The sequence below is a fragment of the Curcuma longa genome, unplaced genomic scaffold, assembly GCF_044706935.1.
Source record: "Curcuma longa cultivar G26 ecotype Majalengka, Jawa Barat unplaced genomic scaffold, ITB_CL_G26_1.1 contig_24052, whole genome shotgun sequence".
In the NCBI taxonomy this organism is placed as follows: Eukaryota; Viridiplantae; Streptophyta; class Magnoliopsida; order Zingiberales; family Zingiberaceae; genus Curcuma; species Curcuma longa.
Genome location: NW_027432328.1, coordinates 1 through 14,569, shown reverse-complemented (window position 1 = coordinate 14,569; position 14,569 = coordinate 1). Strand labels below are relative to the sequence as shown.

The 14,569-nt window shown below is 37.6% G+C and overlaps 1 protein-coding gene and 1 pseudogene across 1 annotated transcript; one reads left to right on the top strand and one right to left on the bottom strand.

Moving 5' to 3' along the window:
* Nucleotides 1-33: 33 nt before the first annotated feature.
* Nucleotides 34-12,710, bottom strand: LOC141818275 (midasin-like). The gene is made up of 18 exons (XM_074705796.1): nucleotides 12,606-12,710; nucleotides 12,221-12,525; nucleotides 11,326-11,410; nucleotides 7,070-7,344; nucleotides 6,784-6,984; nucleotides 6,545-6,708; nucleotides 5,079-5,188; nucleotides 4,881-5,000; nucleotides 3,797-3,875; nucleotides 2,479-2,601; nucleotides 2,312-2,405; nucleotides 2,123-2,219; nucleotides 1,910-2,044; nucleotides 1,779-1,835; nucleotides 1,522-1,698; nucleotides 1,367-1,435; nucleotides 330-1,233; nucleotides 34-231 (listed from the first exon to the last, which is right to left on the bottom strand). Exons 1-18 carry the CDS (start codon nucleotides 12,708-12,710, stop codon nucleotides 218-220), a joined length of 3,114 nt encoding a protein of 1,037 aa, XP_074561897.1. The 3' UTR covers nucleotides 34-217.
* A 375-nt stretch (nucleotides 12,711-13,085) lies between these two features.
* LOC141818276 (uncharacterized) lies at nucleotides 13,086-13,860 on the top strand (annotated as a pseudogene).
* The last annotated feature ends 709 nt before the right edge of the window (nucleotides 13,861-14,569 follow it).

The following is a 14,569-nucleotide window of genomic DNA, read 5'->3' as shown; positions in this document are numbered from 1 at the left end:
TACATCAGATGGAGCAAGATTCAGCTCATCCAAGACGATCCAGTAACCAAGGCGCACAGCTTTCACTAATACACCTTCTTGGAATAGCAACCTTCCTTGGGAATCAGTGATATAGGTGCCAAAGTATTCCTGCAAATCAGTATGCTCGTGATTGTTGATACGCACAAACTCATGACCGGTAACAGAAGCAAGATAATGTACAAGGCTAGTCTTCCCACTAGAGGTTGGGCCCTGTAAAAGAACAGGAAATTTTTTTATATAAACTGCCCGTGCAATGTTCTTTAGATGTTCCTTAACACTTCTAGTGAGAACAAAAAACCGAACTGAACCTGGCACATCATGACCATTTAATCTGCTGGAGAAATAGGCATCAAAAGGAACATCTTTGGGTAAAATGCCACCTAGGATATAAGAAACTATCATGCTATGCATTACTTTCGCGCTGGGACGATCTAACAGAGAAAGAAAGAACATGCAAAACCCATCATAAAGAGCTTTTTGGAGGCCAAAGGTTTTCCCTGCTGTTTTAATATATTCCAGAGCACGTGCAAGAGACCTCAAACTGAATTGTGGCTTCTGATTAGCCCCATCTTGCAACCTCTCCTCAGATTCTTGTTTAGCAGCTTTGTAAAATTGAACAATCCTATTAGAAAATCCACTATCAGGATCCATCTCGTCCATGTATCGCCTAACAAAAAGAGTCAGATCATTTTCGTCCAGAATATCATCTACAAAATACTCGGTAAATCTACTTCTTAAAGAATATGGCAAATCATGCTTTCCAGCATCTGTTGCCGGATTCATGCAAGCAAATAACCGGAAGGATGGATGACGATCTATGCAATCAATATCACCTCTTTCAGCCAGACAAAGGGTACCTTTCTCACTATCCAGGACGCCAGTAATTCTCTGTAATGTCTCTGGAGGAGCAAGGTTAATCTCATCAAGTAAAATCCAATAGCCATTCCTTAAAGCAGTTATAAAAGCTCCCTCAACAAATTTAAAGCAGACACCCGAAGCGGTCCTGATTTGCTCCTGAGCAGCTTTAAGTCTCGAAGAAAATGTTCCCCACTCATGAAGAACTTCTGTCAAAGGCCTCTTCCTCTTCGAGCCACAAGCTGATGGAGCACGCCGAATAACATAGTCAACAGACTGTTGGCATGCACATAGCAACTTCTTCCATTTTTTTTCGACAACATATATTTCAAGATGACGAAGTAGAGATTCATTTTCCTATTAAGAATATCCAGGTTAATCAACTGATTGTACAATAATCAAGCTATAAACTTAAATTGAAATATCTTGGAGACCTTCTCAGAAAAAGTTCTACAGAATAATTCCTTGAACTCTTGGTAAAGGGGTATACAAATTGAGCGTGCATCAGCAGGCTTATATCCCCCAAAAGATCAGCAATGTCACTTTGCTGGCTAAGATTCTGCATAAAACTTTGTTTTGATTAGAATCACAGTAAAAATACAATGATGAGAATAAAATAATGTAAGCAAATTATTTATGTCAGACCAAGACAGTGAGTTGTTGCCCCAGTCTCATTGCAAGATTCTGCACGAGAGTTGTCTTTCCAGTCCCTGTTTCTCCAACTAAAAGAACAGGCTCGTTGTACTTCACAGAGGATGCAACCCTCTCAAGAGCATGCAGGGAACTGCGAATACCAACAAAGGGTCTACTAGGTGGCAAATTCTGCTCGACAAAAAATTAATATTAAATATCACAATAATGAAGATATTTAGAAAGGAAAAACTGAGTTCTTTTGTTCTAACTGGAATCTGAGTAAACGGGAGAGCAACTCTTCCAACTTGCAGATGAGACCTACAACTCTGAGATAGATTGCAAGTGTAAGCAATGAAATGAACCATAAACATGACCTTCACTGATGTAAAATAAGACAAACCTGGATCACAGGCTTGTTAGGAGGATAATCATGTTCTGTCTCTGGCAAAGGAACACCCCACACCTTGGCAATTTCTCTCATCATTAACAATTTTTTTGGTGAACAGGGGAGATATGCAACAAATGTCTCAACAGCCTGCATCGCATTCAAGTTCTGTAAAACTTAAGGAAATCCATATCTTACCACAAACAAATTAAATAGAGCAAACAAAACCTCATGATAAATAGCTTGGCAATTAGTAGCTGAAATTGGAAAACCAGAAACACTGATAGCCAAATCTGAGATTCTCTTACACCATTTCAAAAGATCCCTAAAAAGGTCAGACACAAAGGTGAGTTAAAAACTGACAAAGTATTTCCTCAATTTCTGAGGAGGAACTCAGAGAGCCACAGAACAAAATACCTCAATGAAAACCTAGATACAGAGCCTGATGAACTCCCATAAGCATGGGCTCCCACTTGGTTGGAAGAATGAGAGTTTATTCTTATGAAAGTATCTGAAGAAATTAGATTATATAATGTAGCCAACCCAAGTATCAATAAACAATCAAACATAACAAAAAACCATACCCATAAGCCTTGAGGTAAGTGGATTCAAATTTGGATACCAAGCATTCACAATCTCGGTCATGTCTCCACTGTTAGGAATTTTAACTAACACTTTCCTCCATAAAGTACTAAAGGAGAGCCTTGCTGCAAAATTACATATAGAGTTTGTAATTTGTACAATATAAGTTCTTGATAATTCCACTACTGCATTTGCTTTTGATGACTAAATGGTAACAATGACAAAAAACAATTACAAAAAATATTTGGGTAAATTGTGAAAGGAGGAACTCAAAACATGTGAAATAAATAGAATGGAGAGTGGAATGAACAGTAGTAGTACGTCTATATTAAACAGAGATTTTGTTGACACAATGGTAGAAGATTAAGAATCTGATGAAGGTAACTCATTATTTCAACGATACATTTGTAGTGGAAGGTGGTTTTGGGAGTTAAAGATCAGGTGGAGAGGATCATGAAGTTGCAGATGAACAGAAACAAATTCCGGTTGAGCCGGTGAAAAGGCTAAGATATAAGGCAAAGTCTCTAAAAATATGTGACAACAATAAAGGAATTAGGATGATGGAACATTCAATGACTACACATTTAAGTCCTGGGTGTGGAACATCCAAAAGAAAGATGCAAAAGTGGATTGAGGGGTAAGATCCCCTTGACAACAAAGAATTAGATTGTTGAGAATAAAGACAAAAAGAAAATTTGTGGTTGTACTTATCGGGCACATGAAATAATAAAAATAATAACAGATTAATAAGAGAAAAAGAGGTAAGAAGAGATCTGCAACCTTGGTCACAGAGACACAGGATCATTTTTAAGAATGTTGATACCACAAGAAATTAGTTCCAAGTCCGCATGAGGAGGCCAGGATTTACATCATTTGTTTGGAATTGTTGAGGAATATGAGATATGTCCAAAAACAATCAAGAAACCCTTTTCTACCTATCTAGACAGGAAAAACACTCTATTTCTTCCAACTGTTGAGTTTGATGGAGTTTTACTTTAGCGAAGGGTTAAAGTATGCAAGAAGCATTGGCAGCACAGTGATCCCAATCTCTGGCTACAGCTTTGAAAAGATGGAATGTTAAATGGGTTAACTCAAAGTAAATCACCGCTAGTTGATATCTGAAAGACATAAATTTTCCAAATTGATACAAAGGCAATTTTACTTTATTTATATCCACATACAGGACATCCTAACACGAGAATATAACAAATTTCCACATGTCCGCCATTTTTTTAGAAACTAAATTCTAAAGTATATTGGGCAGTTTTGCAAAATATCATATTCTAAAGCATTCATTAGAAGGCCTTATTCCTACTTTACCTTCAATCTCGTATGAAACTTCATGCTTCAAGGTTGATATTGTGGCGAACATACGGAAGTTTTCACTGACATCAATTTCCTGCGCCAAACAACAGACACCATTAACACATCAATAGCTAGTGAAGAAAGTAACATGTCCATGAGTCATAATTTAGACAAGGAAGAAATTGATGAAAGAGGGAGCTTAAAAGTCATAAATGTGAACGCTGACACTGTTGGGAAAGTGGAAGGTGTATTGTGACATATATTCTATTAATTCAATCACCACTCCCACCTCTGAGCACCAAAATCATATCTCTTGATAGTAAACTCAAGTTGTATAACATCTACATATATGACAGGGAAAGAGAAGACTATAAATTTGCGAGATCCCAGAGATACACAGGAAAGACACTGCTGGTTGGCCAACATGATATGCAATACACCCCCAATATTCACTTTCCTCAGAATTTGGACTGGAAGTTGAACCAATAGTTATTTGTTCCAACGTGATAAATCAGGAAGGCAGGGTTATCTTGCCAAGTACCTGCCTTTGGCATCTTACAACAAAAAAAAGGGTAGCTGTTCCCCTTCATGGGGAGAGCACTGTGAACCTGGATTATTTTATTGCATGAACTAGACAATCTCAAGCACTTCTGTCAATCTAAAAGTTAATCCTGGTGTTGCACAAACTATGCCCAAAAAATATACAAAGCTTAATGAGGTACTTCAGGGATGCAACAAAAAAGGAGGAAAATGATTAACAGGCCAATGCAATTCTTGATAAGGGATACATTAGGCTACCTAAATTAAGGACGGGCAAGTATTTCAAGTAGTATAGCATGTGATTATACATGTGATATATCTTAATCTCAGTTGCCAAATGAAAATTCAATGTCTCTTATAGTTAAATGCACTTCCCGTTACCAACTGCAAATTAAGGTAATTTATCAACGGTGGAACCAATGGTTTGTAAACCACAGTGCACAGTATCACATTAGGCCAGGGTAATTATGCATCCAAGACACATATGGCAATATAACCATTGAATAATATGAATACTTAATCAGTTGACACTTATATACACAAGTATTAGAGATATTACCTCCCCATGACCAGTAACAAAAATACTTGAACCTTCTAGTAAGGGCAATATGATTGACTGCACCTCAATAGGTGCTTTGTCTATGTCTTCAAACACGACCCAATATCCTTTTGAAATGACCTATCAAAAATGAATTAAAGAATGTAAAATCAACAAAAAAAAGCATTCTAAAACTCTACCTTAAAAGGTTAAACAAACCTGTGTAAGTGAACCAGGATGCCATCTAAATTCACCAGGTTGGTTCGAACAAACATAGTTCCCGATCAACATTTTGCTATCCATTTGATCATCCATGTGAATGAACAAAACTAAAGCCAATAACAGAATACAGAGTTATTCGATAATAAACACATTCACAAAAGAAAATACAAGTAGTGAAAAATTGGATCAGTAAATTATTACATTTAGGAAACAAATGCCACATCAGATTTTCTTTGATTTTTTAAATGAATAAATCAATGGCATCAGTTAACCCATCATCCCATTTGTGTATTAATATGAAAATTCATTAAAAAGAAAGGGAACAGAGCTCTAATTTGTCAAAGCATGTAGAAAAATCAATAAGTTTGATTAAGGTTCCTTTCAGATACAATTATAATGGCAAACCCTTTCAAGTACCACCTTGATGTAAATAGACCCGACTAACATAAAACTGGTTTGATAAAACAGCCAGCCATTAGTATAAAATTCAACAAACCAAACCAGTCTTAGATTTTATTTTATTTTAAATTTCACAAATCTAAAACATTTATTCTATTATGTCCAGGTGATAAATAAGATTGGATTGAGTTCCATGACCATTGTGCTATTCATTCAAGCAACAAGACAGTTTTATATCTGAAGGATTTCTTTACCCTTGCGAAAACCCAACTAGGCCCATAATCCCATAAGATGAGGCACAAGATTTATCCCGCTGACGCATCAGGTGGTATTATAGCTAGAATTTGATTTTGTGACACATGGTTATGGGCTCGATTTCATTCCAATCCATGCCCCACACTGTTCATTAAGAACACTTGTGCTATATACAACCTCCCCTCCCCTCTCCAACTCCAGCAGTCTTCGTCCCTGATTCTCACAACCCCACTACTTAGTTTTTTCACTTCATTTATTTACTATATAGACTATAGCAATTAGTCTTTAATTGTAAAATTTTCAGAGTGTGCCAAAACATATTATCACATTAAGATACTTAATGGCACATTCAGCACCAGCGAGACAATAGATACGTAATGACACATTGGCACTGGAAACACAAGCGCAATTATCTAGTGCTGATCAATACCTAACTTCAATAATTTACCATAATGGTAAGTTTGGGCCAATCCACCCAGCACGGCAAGAGATTTAAACATTGCAATTGGTACAATCACTTGATGTCAATACAAACCGAGCATAGATACTATTCAAAACAAGATAATCCAGATGGCTAGTGAAACATAACATGGAAAATAATGTCATGAACTTGGATTAAGTAAAAAGGAGTATCCTTAACAAAGTATGTAGAGGAATTTTTACATGGTAGACGAGTAAAGTAAATGACAGAATCCTAAAAGTCATATATGGAACAGATCCACCTGAAAATTTAAAATATGATATAATCCATCTAAAGAACTGACTAAAGCACTATTTTGCATGAGAACTAGAAGAACAACAAAATGTACCTTGATTCCCACTGATCTCTGCCAACATATTAATAATAGATGTTTTTCCAGAACCAGCAGGACCATGGAGAAGTATGGGCCATCTTTGACCCACCGCCATTAATATCATCTCAAAACTTTTTCTAATTGTAGAAGTCATGACAAATGGCTTACCAGGCACAACACTGGAAACAAGCACACCTGTTAATCATGAGAAAGTACTGGCTCGGCAAAAAAAAAGGACAATTCTTTATACATACCGCAAAACCTTGCGTCGAACATCCTTTATTCCAGACTCAATCTTAAGCAAATTGGAAGATGAAACTAGGCTATTATAGTCAAACTCAAAAAATTGACTAACATTACCAATTCCATCTGAGAACCTTTCTTGATCTTCCTCAACTAATTGGAGATAAAATCCAGCCTTTTCCAATGAGGTGTCCTGGCAGAATTCCTCAAACCTACACACATTGTTTATAATGTTATGTAGCAAAGTAGCATGTTAACTATCAATTGTAAATGTGCACACTGTTTAATGTGCCTCACCGAAGTAAACAGGCAAAAGCTTCATCTGAACCTAAACCAAAATCTTCAGTAGCTCTATCACTTATTTTAAGAGAAGTAGAGAGAATTTGAATTCCACACCATCTTATGTCCAATATATTTATCAGGTGTCTTGGAGCAAGGATAGCCCCAACATCTGATGTTTGTTGCATAAGGTCTAAAAAGCAGGTCCAATCCCATAAGCCAGAGAATATTTGTGGCTCCATTATTAGAAAACGGTAAGTTAACCGAATTGCATCCAGAAGATGCTTTTCACCCTGGGATAAAACAGGCAATCATGAATCATAAGATAAAATTTTAGGTCATATTAGACTACAAAAAATTGAGATAAGGTAAAAAGGACATATTAGTCACAATATAGAAATGATGAAGAACTTGTAGGTAATAAGCAATGACAATGAGATGAATGTTCAAGAATTCCATGATGCAGAAACTGAGAAAATAAATGTAAAAAATCCATTGGACAAGCAAAACATAAACTTCATATATAACAGAGGAAGAAATATAGAAATCATGTAAAACATATGCTTAAAACAGGAAAATACAAGTACACCCATAGCAACAAACTAGAAAAACGTTTTTAGAATACAAATACTGACGAGAATATTTCCTTTCATGTGTGTTCATAATGTAACTGACAAAGTGAGAAACATAATGACAGTTTCTAGAGAAGGTGTTGACCTGCTTGCACCATAATACAAAATTTCAAGTAAAGACAATGGTAGGTAACAAATAACATGAGCTTCAATAAGCAACCACATAATTCCTTGAGTGTCTATGTGGCTTTCAGCATATCTGTTAGTCATTGAAGCATGTGGCCATGCTATCTTGCATACAATTCACGTAATTCCTTGAGTGTTTATGTGGCTTTCAGCATAGCTGTTAGTCACCGTACCATGTGAGAATGTTGTCTTGCATAGAATTCTTTTAGTACTCAGGTGGCAGAGTTGCTTCATTCTATAGAATTCTTTTAGTAGTACTAAGAATGAAAGCATTGTCTCTTGCAATTGAAAAAAAAAAAAAAAGTAGATCAAAAACAATTTTTACTACAAATTTGAATTCCCATCTTTCCTTTCCATAATGTGCATAGATTTAAACAAATTTTAACACTGTCTCAACCTTTTTCATTCAGTCTTGGGACTGCCATCAGCATTTATTTCCAGATTACCTGTGTGTATGAACATTCATGTGTATACACACACATATATATAATTAATTAATCTAAAAGTAGTCCCAGAAGTAACCAATATCAATCAAACAAGTTGTACAATACTTTAATGTTTTAAGAAGTAATATGCAGAAATGATCTCAGATCTCACTAGTATGCTATATTGCAATGTTTGTCGTCCTGATGAAAAGTAAAGAATAACATCGTGCAAATGTAGTTTAAAATGCTAAGAATGAGAAAAAATGTAACATTTATCTAAAAAATTTTCATGCTTTTCCAATATTTGATTTTTTTCCATTACTCTCTTTTTTTATATTGATTAAAATAAAATAAATTTTTTATTAAAATCTGGTCCACACAATTTTTATTTTCATCACTAGTTGCTACTGTCATCAACTTAGTGAGCTACAAAGAGGATAATTTCTCAATTTGTTATTATTTAGTTTCTTATTGATTGTTGATTAACTATCCAATGAGATTATGTAAACCAAATAATGAGTAAAAAAATCATAATCATCATGTGGATCGGCATGAGAAGCATACCTTTCTGCCTACTAACTAGCAAACGGAACAAATATATACCAACAATACCATCTTCCTCGTCTATTGGGAAAATGAGGTTCCTAAGTGGTCAGGTAGATATTTTGATGTATTTGGCGGAAGGTATAAGTTAGCTTTTACTTGTATTTCCATGTTTCTAATGTGTGCATCAAGTTTGCATGAACTTGTCATAGTAAACACAAAACTAAAGGAGTGAGTTGACTCAACGAGATTGAGGCAATTTGTGCCCAAATGGTAGAAGGCCTACAATGAGTGTTGGAGCTATGGAAGAGATTCTATGACACTATAGGTCAAGAAGAATTGAGTGGCTGCAAATGTCATTGTGGAGAATGTGTGCTTAATGGTTGAGAGACTTGGTGAAAGGTGAACTCAAAGGCATGGAGAATTAGATAGCATGGAGTAAAGCTCAGGAGAATGGTGCATCCAATAGACTATAGGCCTATTGCTAGGTGCACACTTGGGTGGCACAGAACGAGGTGGGCTTGAAAGGCATAGAGGATCAATGACATGGAATATAATCTTGAGGCTTGTCTCTTCAAGCAGTTCATTGTAGATGATGTGTTTGGCTGGGTATGGAAACACTACCAAGTAGCTTAGTTTGAAACCATGGACCAAGGACTTGATAGTTCCAAGTCATAGTCTGTGACTTAGTTTGATCTCAGTACTTTGCATTAGCTTACAAAGAGGCAAGCTGAACAAAGGAAGGACCATCAATTAGATTAAGTCAACTAAAGGTGAACTTAATCATCTGGAGGTGAACGACTTGGAAGTCAACTAAGTACTAGGGTTACTAGATGTGCCTTCTAGTCAACTAGAAGCTTCAGCAAAATCGACTAGAGGTAGAATCCAACTAATTGTCAATATAGTCATTAGTTTTCCATCAGTAATATTTGTCTAAGAAATCAATTAAAGGATTTCTAGTCAATTAGAGAGACTCACAAAATGTTGTCATTGGAGTGCTCTTATAAAAGTTGTTGGGGAGCTTTGAGTTGCAAAAAGGTTGCAAAAAAACATTCTCCTTTCTCCTATGTATAAGTGCTCAGATGCCCAAAGCTCTCATGCGCTTAAATTATGGTTAAAGTCTTCGACACAAGTGTTTAGTAATCTCCTAATTTAAATTTTACATTTCATTGACTATTTGATATTAGAGCATATTGTAATCATTCAAAGGTTCAAATTATATGGCATTTCCTCCATCATCTCTTATGAAGGAGCAAGTTGATATTTAAAGGTGGCACATAGATTATAAGTGAGTCTCTAAATCATGTTAAATTGTCATGTTTGTATTGTCTTGTTTTATTATTATTATTTTTGTTGGGTTTATAACTTGGCACAATCAACCAGACACACACAAGTAAGCACCTGCCAACAACTAACAATTAAATTATCCTTTTTATTTACAAGAGCTTTATTTTAAGGTGTCATCTATCCACACACACCTTCCCCTCAAGTTATACATGCAAACCATTACATTGATCCTACATCATCTTCCTCGTGTAACTTACATTCCCTTTGTATTTAAACAAGCTAGATATCTTCTTCCCTCCACACTGAGACCAAGAGATTGTCCTCTTCCCTTCATATCGGTATAACAAAAGAGCATCTTCCCTCCAAGTCAAACCAGTAAGACAAGGTCAAATGATCTGCTCCTTTGAGTTGGGATAGTCTACACTTTGCCTTACTCATCAGTACTCCTCATGAAGGATGGTAATAGGGCACCAAATAATTGAGATTACTTACCCAACCCTTTTAAGTGAGATTTTATGTACCCAACTATGCTTAATAATAGGGTTTGAGTTAACCTTAAAACAAAATTATGTGTAGTTACTCATTTAAGTAGAATATTTGTATATATTTACTGAGTATCCATTTATCATCAAAAGCAGTTAATTAAAGGGATTCAAGAACCATATATTTAAACAAGTATGGCTTCTAGTACTGATAGAAAATGTAAGTACCTAGCCCATTGTCATCCTTACTCCTATTAAGGCTTCACAAAACCCTATTTCTTATTTCCCTACCTCCACTACCATTAAGGCTCAACATCAGGGGAAATACTGGAATTGACATGTTTGGCAAGGCACAGGTACATCTCATTTCAATTGAGGACCAATACTCTGGCTTCGATTGAGACTTTAAGCGTGGGTTTTAAATTCACACCAGAAGAACTAACACTGAGTCTGTTGCTAACGTAGAAATCCCAATAAAACTGTATAGGAGATAAATAGGAGTCACTTTCATCGTACTTGGCTGGACAAGGATCAGAAAAAGATCGCTCAAATTATGCAAGTGAAGTGATTAGAATATTGATAGAAAACATCCTGAAGAACCAAAAAATAAATGCTCTATAAACTGAAAGGCAGACAAAAAGAAAATGACGTTGCCAATGTATTTGGTTCAAAACCTGCCTTCATAAACAAAAGTGGCACTTGATGGCCTCCATGATATCTCTAAAAATAGAAAAATGTGTTCAAAGCTACTGTAGCTGGGAAATGATAAATAACAATACCTTGCCAGTTATCTGAGAATCAAAACCCACCAACTCAAGCCGTGCAAAGGGTTGGGGAGCAAATCTGAAATAATTTATGATGCACCTACAAATGTGGAAAATACATGCTAAATACAATAAAGGTAGATCACAGAAGATAACTGATGATAACAAGAAGAGGACAGATATAACAAGTTCAGCCAATCAATAAAAGAAAAGAAAAAAGTAAAACAAGAAAGTAGTATATCATATGATACCCAATCAGATATTATAGAAGGGGACATCTCCTTATCTTGAAACTGATGTTCCATTTTTACTATAGAAAGAACCAACAAAATTCACACTTTATTGCTCAAACTTCATGGATCCAATGCACCCAAAGCATTTATTTTCTGATTACCTATTCTCAATTTTATTCATAATATTTTTTTCTTAATTTTGGTGAAAACCAAACATATGCCATGTAGAAAGTAAAAATAAAATTTATTAATATTATGTCATGAAGTTAATAGCATATGTTTTCCTTTTTGTCAATTTTCAAATTCCTTTTTTTTATTTGGAGAAATAAAAGTGAAACAGAAAACAGGGAAATTTTTCACAGGTCAATCAGGATATCAACGGCTGCTCTCTACAAAAATTAAATATTCCGCTCGTATGGAAGTGATGAAAACCGTATGATCCCAATATGTACAACCCTCAAAGACGAACAGAAAATAATTGCATACTGAAAATCCAATTTTTTAGCAGCATTAATCTATGCTTCAACAAGCATAATGAAGGACGGATGTCTAGAGAGAGATAACATTTTCTACAGAGTCAGGAAAAAATTACATTGAGCATTGATAAGCGCACGAAAAAAAAACAAATTGCCGTTGAGCAACGAAGATGATGAAATGTACTGAAAACTGGCAATCACCTGAGCAAGAATGGTGCCAAATCTAGTGCCCGGCACAAGGCCAACGAAGCCATCTCGTGAAGCCGCAAGCCCCTCCCTCTTTCCATATAAAAATCTATCACGCGCGTGTCATCTTCTCCTATGTCATCAGATTCCTCGTCAGACATCGATATCAAGCTAGGGACGTTATCAAGCTTTGTCACGGCCCTGTCTACTATCAGACGGCATAGCGGGCGGAAGCACCCGACTATTGGAATAGTATAGTTAGGGTGAAGGAACGGCTCCGCGATCGCCTCCACAATATCTTCCGCTGCGACAGCGCCGACCTGACAAATTCCAAAGAATTAACCATACTGTGCAACCTGATACTTGAAATCGGAGAAAGGGGGACTCGAAGACGGCTCACCTTCTGGGAGAGAGCAAGGAGCTTGCGGTCGGAGCGGAGACCGGAACAGCGAGCAAGAAGGCGCTTCAGGGAAGATTCGCAGGAAAACTTACCGTCGTACGACATCTGGACTGGGCTGCGAGGATACGAGAACACGAAGGTACCGATGAGAGAAGTCACAGGAAAGGAGTAGTTACCGAAGAGAGGTGATGAAGGAAGAGAGCAGAGCGAGGCGAGAGCCGCGAAGGAGCGGAATGAGAATTCTGATGTTTTTAAAGACGATACGTCGGTTGTTAGGGTTTTAGAAAAAAGTTAATAAATTAATTATACTAAATCGCCTAAATAACACTAATGGAATTATATTAAGGGAGACTTGTTTAAAAATCCCTAATGGAAAACTTATCTTTGTGGTCAGTCCCTATTCATGAATTTATTTGCATGCACTCCCTAATCTTCCCCAATCTTTAGTTTCAACTCCCCACTACATAATTTTACAAACTTACCCTCCACCTCTCCACCTCCTGCTGTCTTTTCCTTCTCGCCGTCGCCGTCGCACTCGTCGTCGTCCTCGTCCTCAAGCCCAAGAAGCCCCAGTTCGACCTTCAGCAGGTCTCCGTGCAATACATCCTCGTCGCTCCTTCTTCCCCCTCCGCTGCCACCTCCACCTTCGGGTCCGACGGCGCCGGAGGGGTCCAGCCGGTGGCTGCCGTAGGGGCCCAGCCGACGGTCGCGTACCTATCTCTCAACATCACGCTGCTTTTCACCGCGAACAACCCTAACAAGGTCGGGATCCGGTACGACGCGACGGCACTGGACGTGATGTACCGCGGTGTGCCGCTGGGGGTGGCGGCGGTTCCTGCATTCGAACAGTCGGCGCAGAGCCGTCGCCTGGTGGAGACCCCGCGTCTTCGTCGACCACTTCAACGTGCTCCAGGGCAACGCCCTCGATCTCGTCCGCGACGCCTCCCTCAACGACCGCGTCGACCTCCGCCTCACTGGCGACGTCGCCGCTAGGATCCTGGTCCTCGGCATCTCCTCCCCTAGGGTTCGGGTGAGTCCGGAGTGCCCCTCCGCTACCGAATTGCTGCCTCATCTCTATCCTTCTGCTTTAAGTCGCAAAAATTCACAACGATTGCAAAAGTCTGCATTTTTATCTGAGTAAATTGTTCTTTTGCGTTCAATCAAACAGGCATCCGTGGACTGCGCAATCGTGATCAGCCCGAGGAAACAATCGCTCACTTACAAACAGTGCGGAGTCGACAGATTAAATTTCTGAGCACTTTCAAAGATAAAAATGAAGGCGGAAGCTCTCCGCACGTTCACCATTGTCGTTCACCATTGGCGAAAGCTAATTTCGAGCTCAGAAAAAGATGATTTTTCTTGTCGTATCCGAAACAGAGGAGGCGAGGAAGGAGAACAACAAGATGGAACAAAATGGAAGAAGCTCCATGACCTGAAATAGAGCATGAGATGTGATGAATAATCCAAAGAAAGGAAGAAAAAATAGCAGATTCGAAGAATGAGGACTCACCACCAATGTAGTTTTATTTCTTCCTCAGATTGCAAGGATTAGGGATGGAGAAAGCGGCGGAGAGAGCAGAGTGAGCAGAGCGAAGGAAGAAGACGAAGTGCACTCTTAAGTGGCAGCATCAACATGCAATTAGGGAAATTTCATTTTGGTCCACGAACTTATTAAAAATGTTAATCGACCCTCATCTCGAACTTATTAGGGAAATTTCATTTCATTTTGGTCCCAAACCATATGTATATGAGGTTACCTCATGGTCATCATGGTGAAGATCTCATCTGAACACTATACTCAAATCTTTTAAAATCATACTGGATCTCACTCAATTGATACTGTAATTTCCACAATAAGTACTAAAATTTTCTTATTTTGTACTCAAATTGCACTTGCTCTTGACATTCATTTTCACTCTTGATATATTTTTCTACATGGTTATCAAACTATGTACATGTGAGGT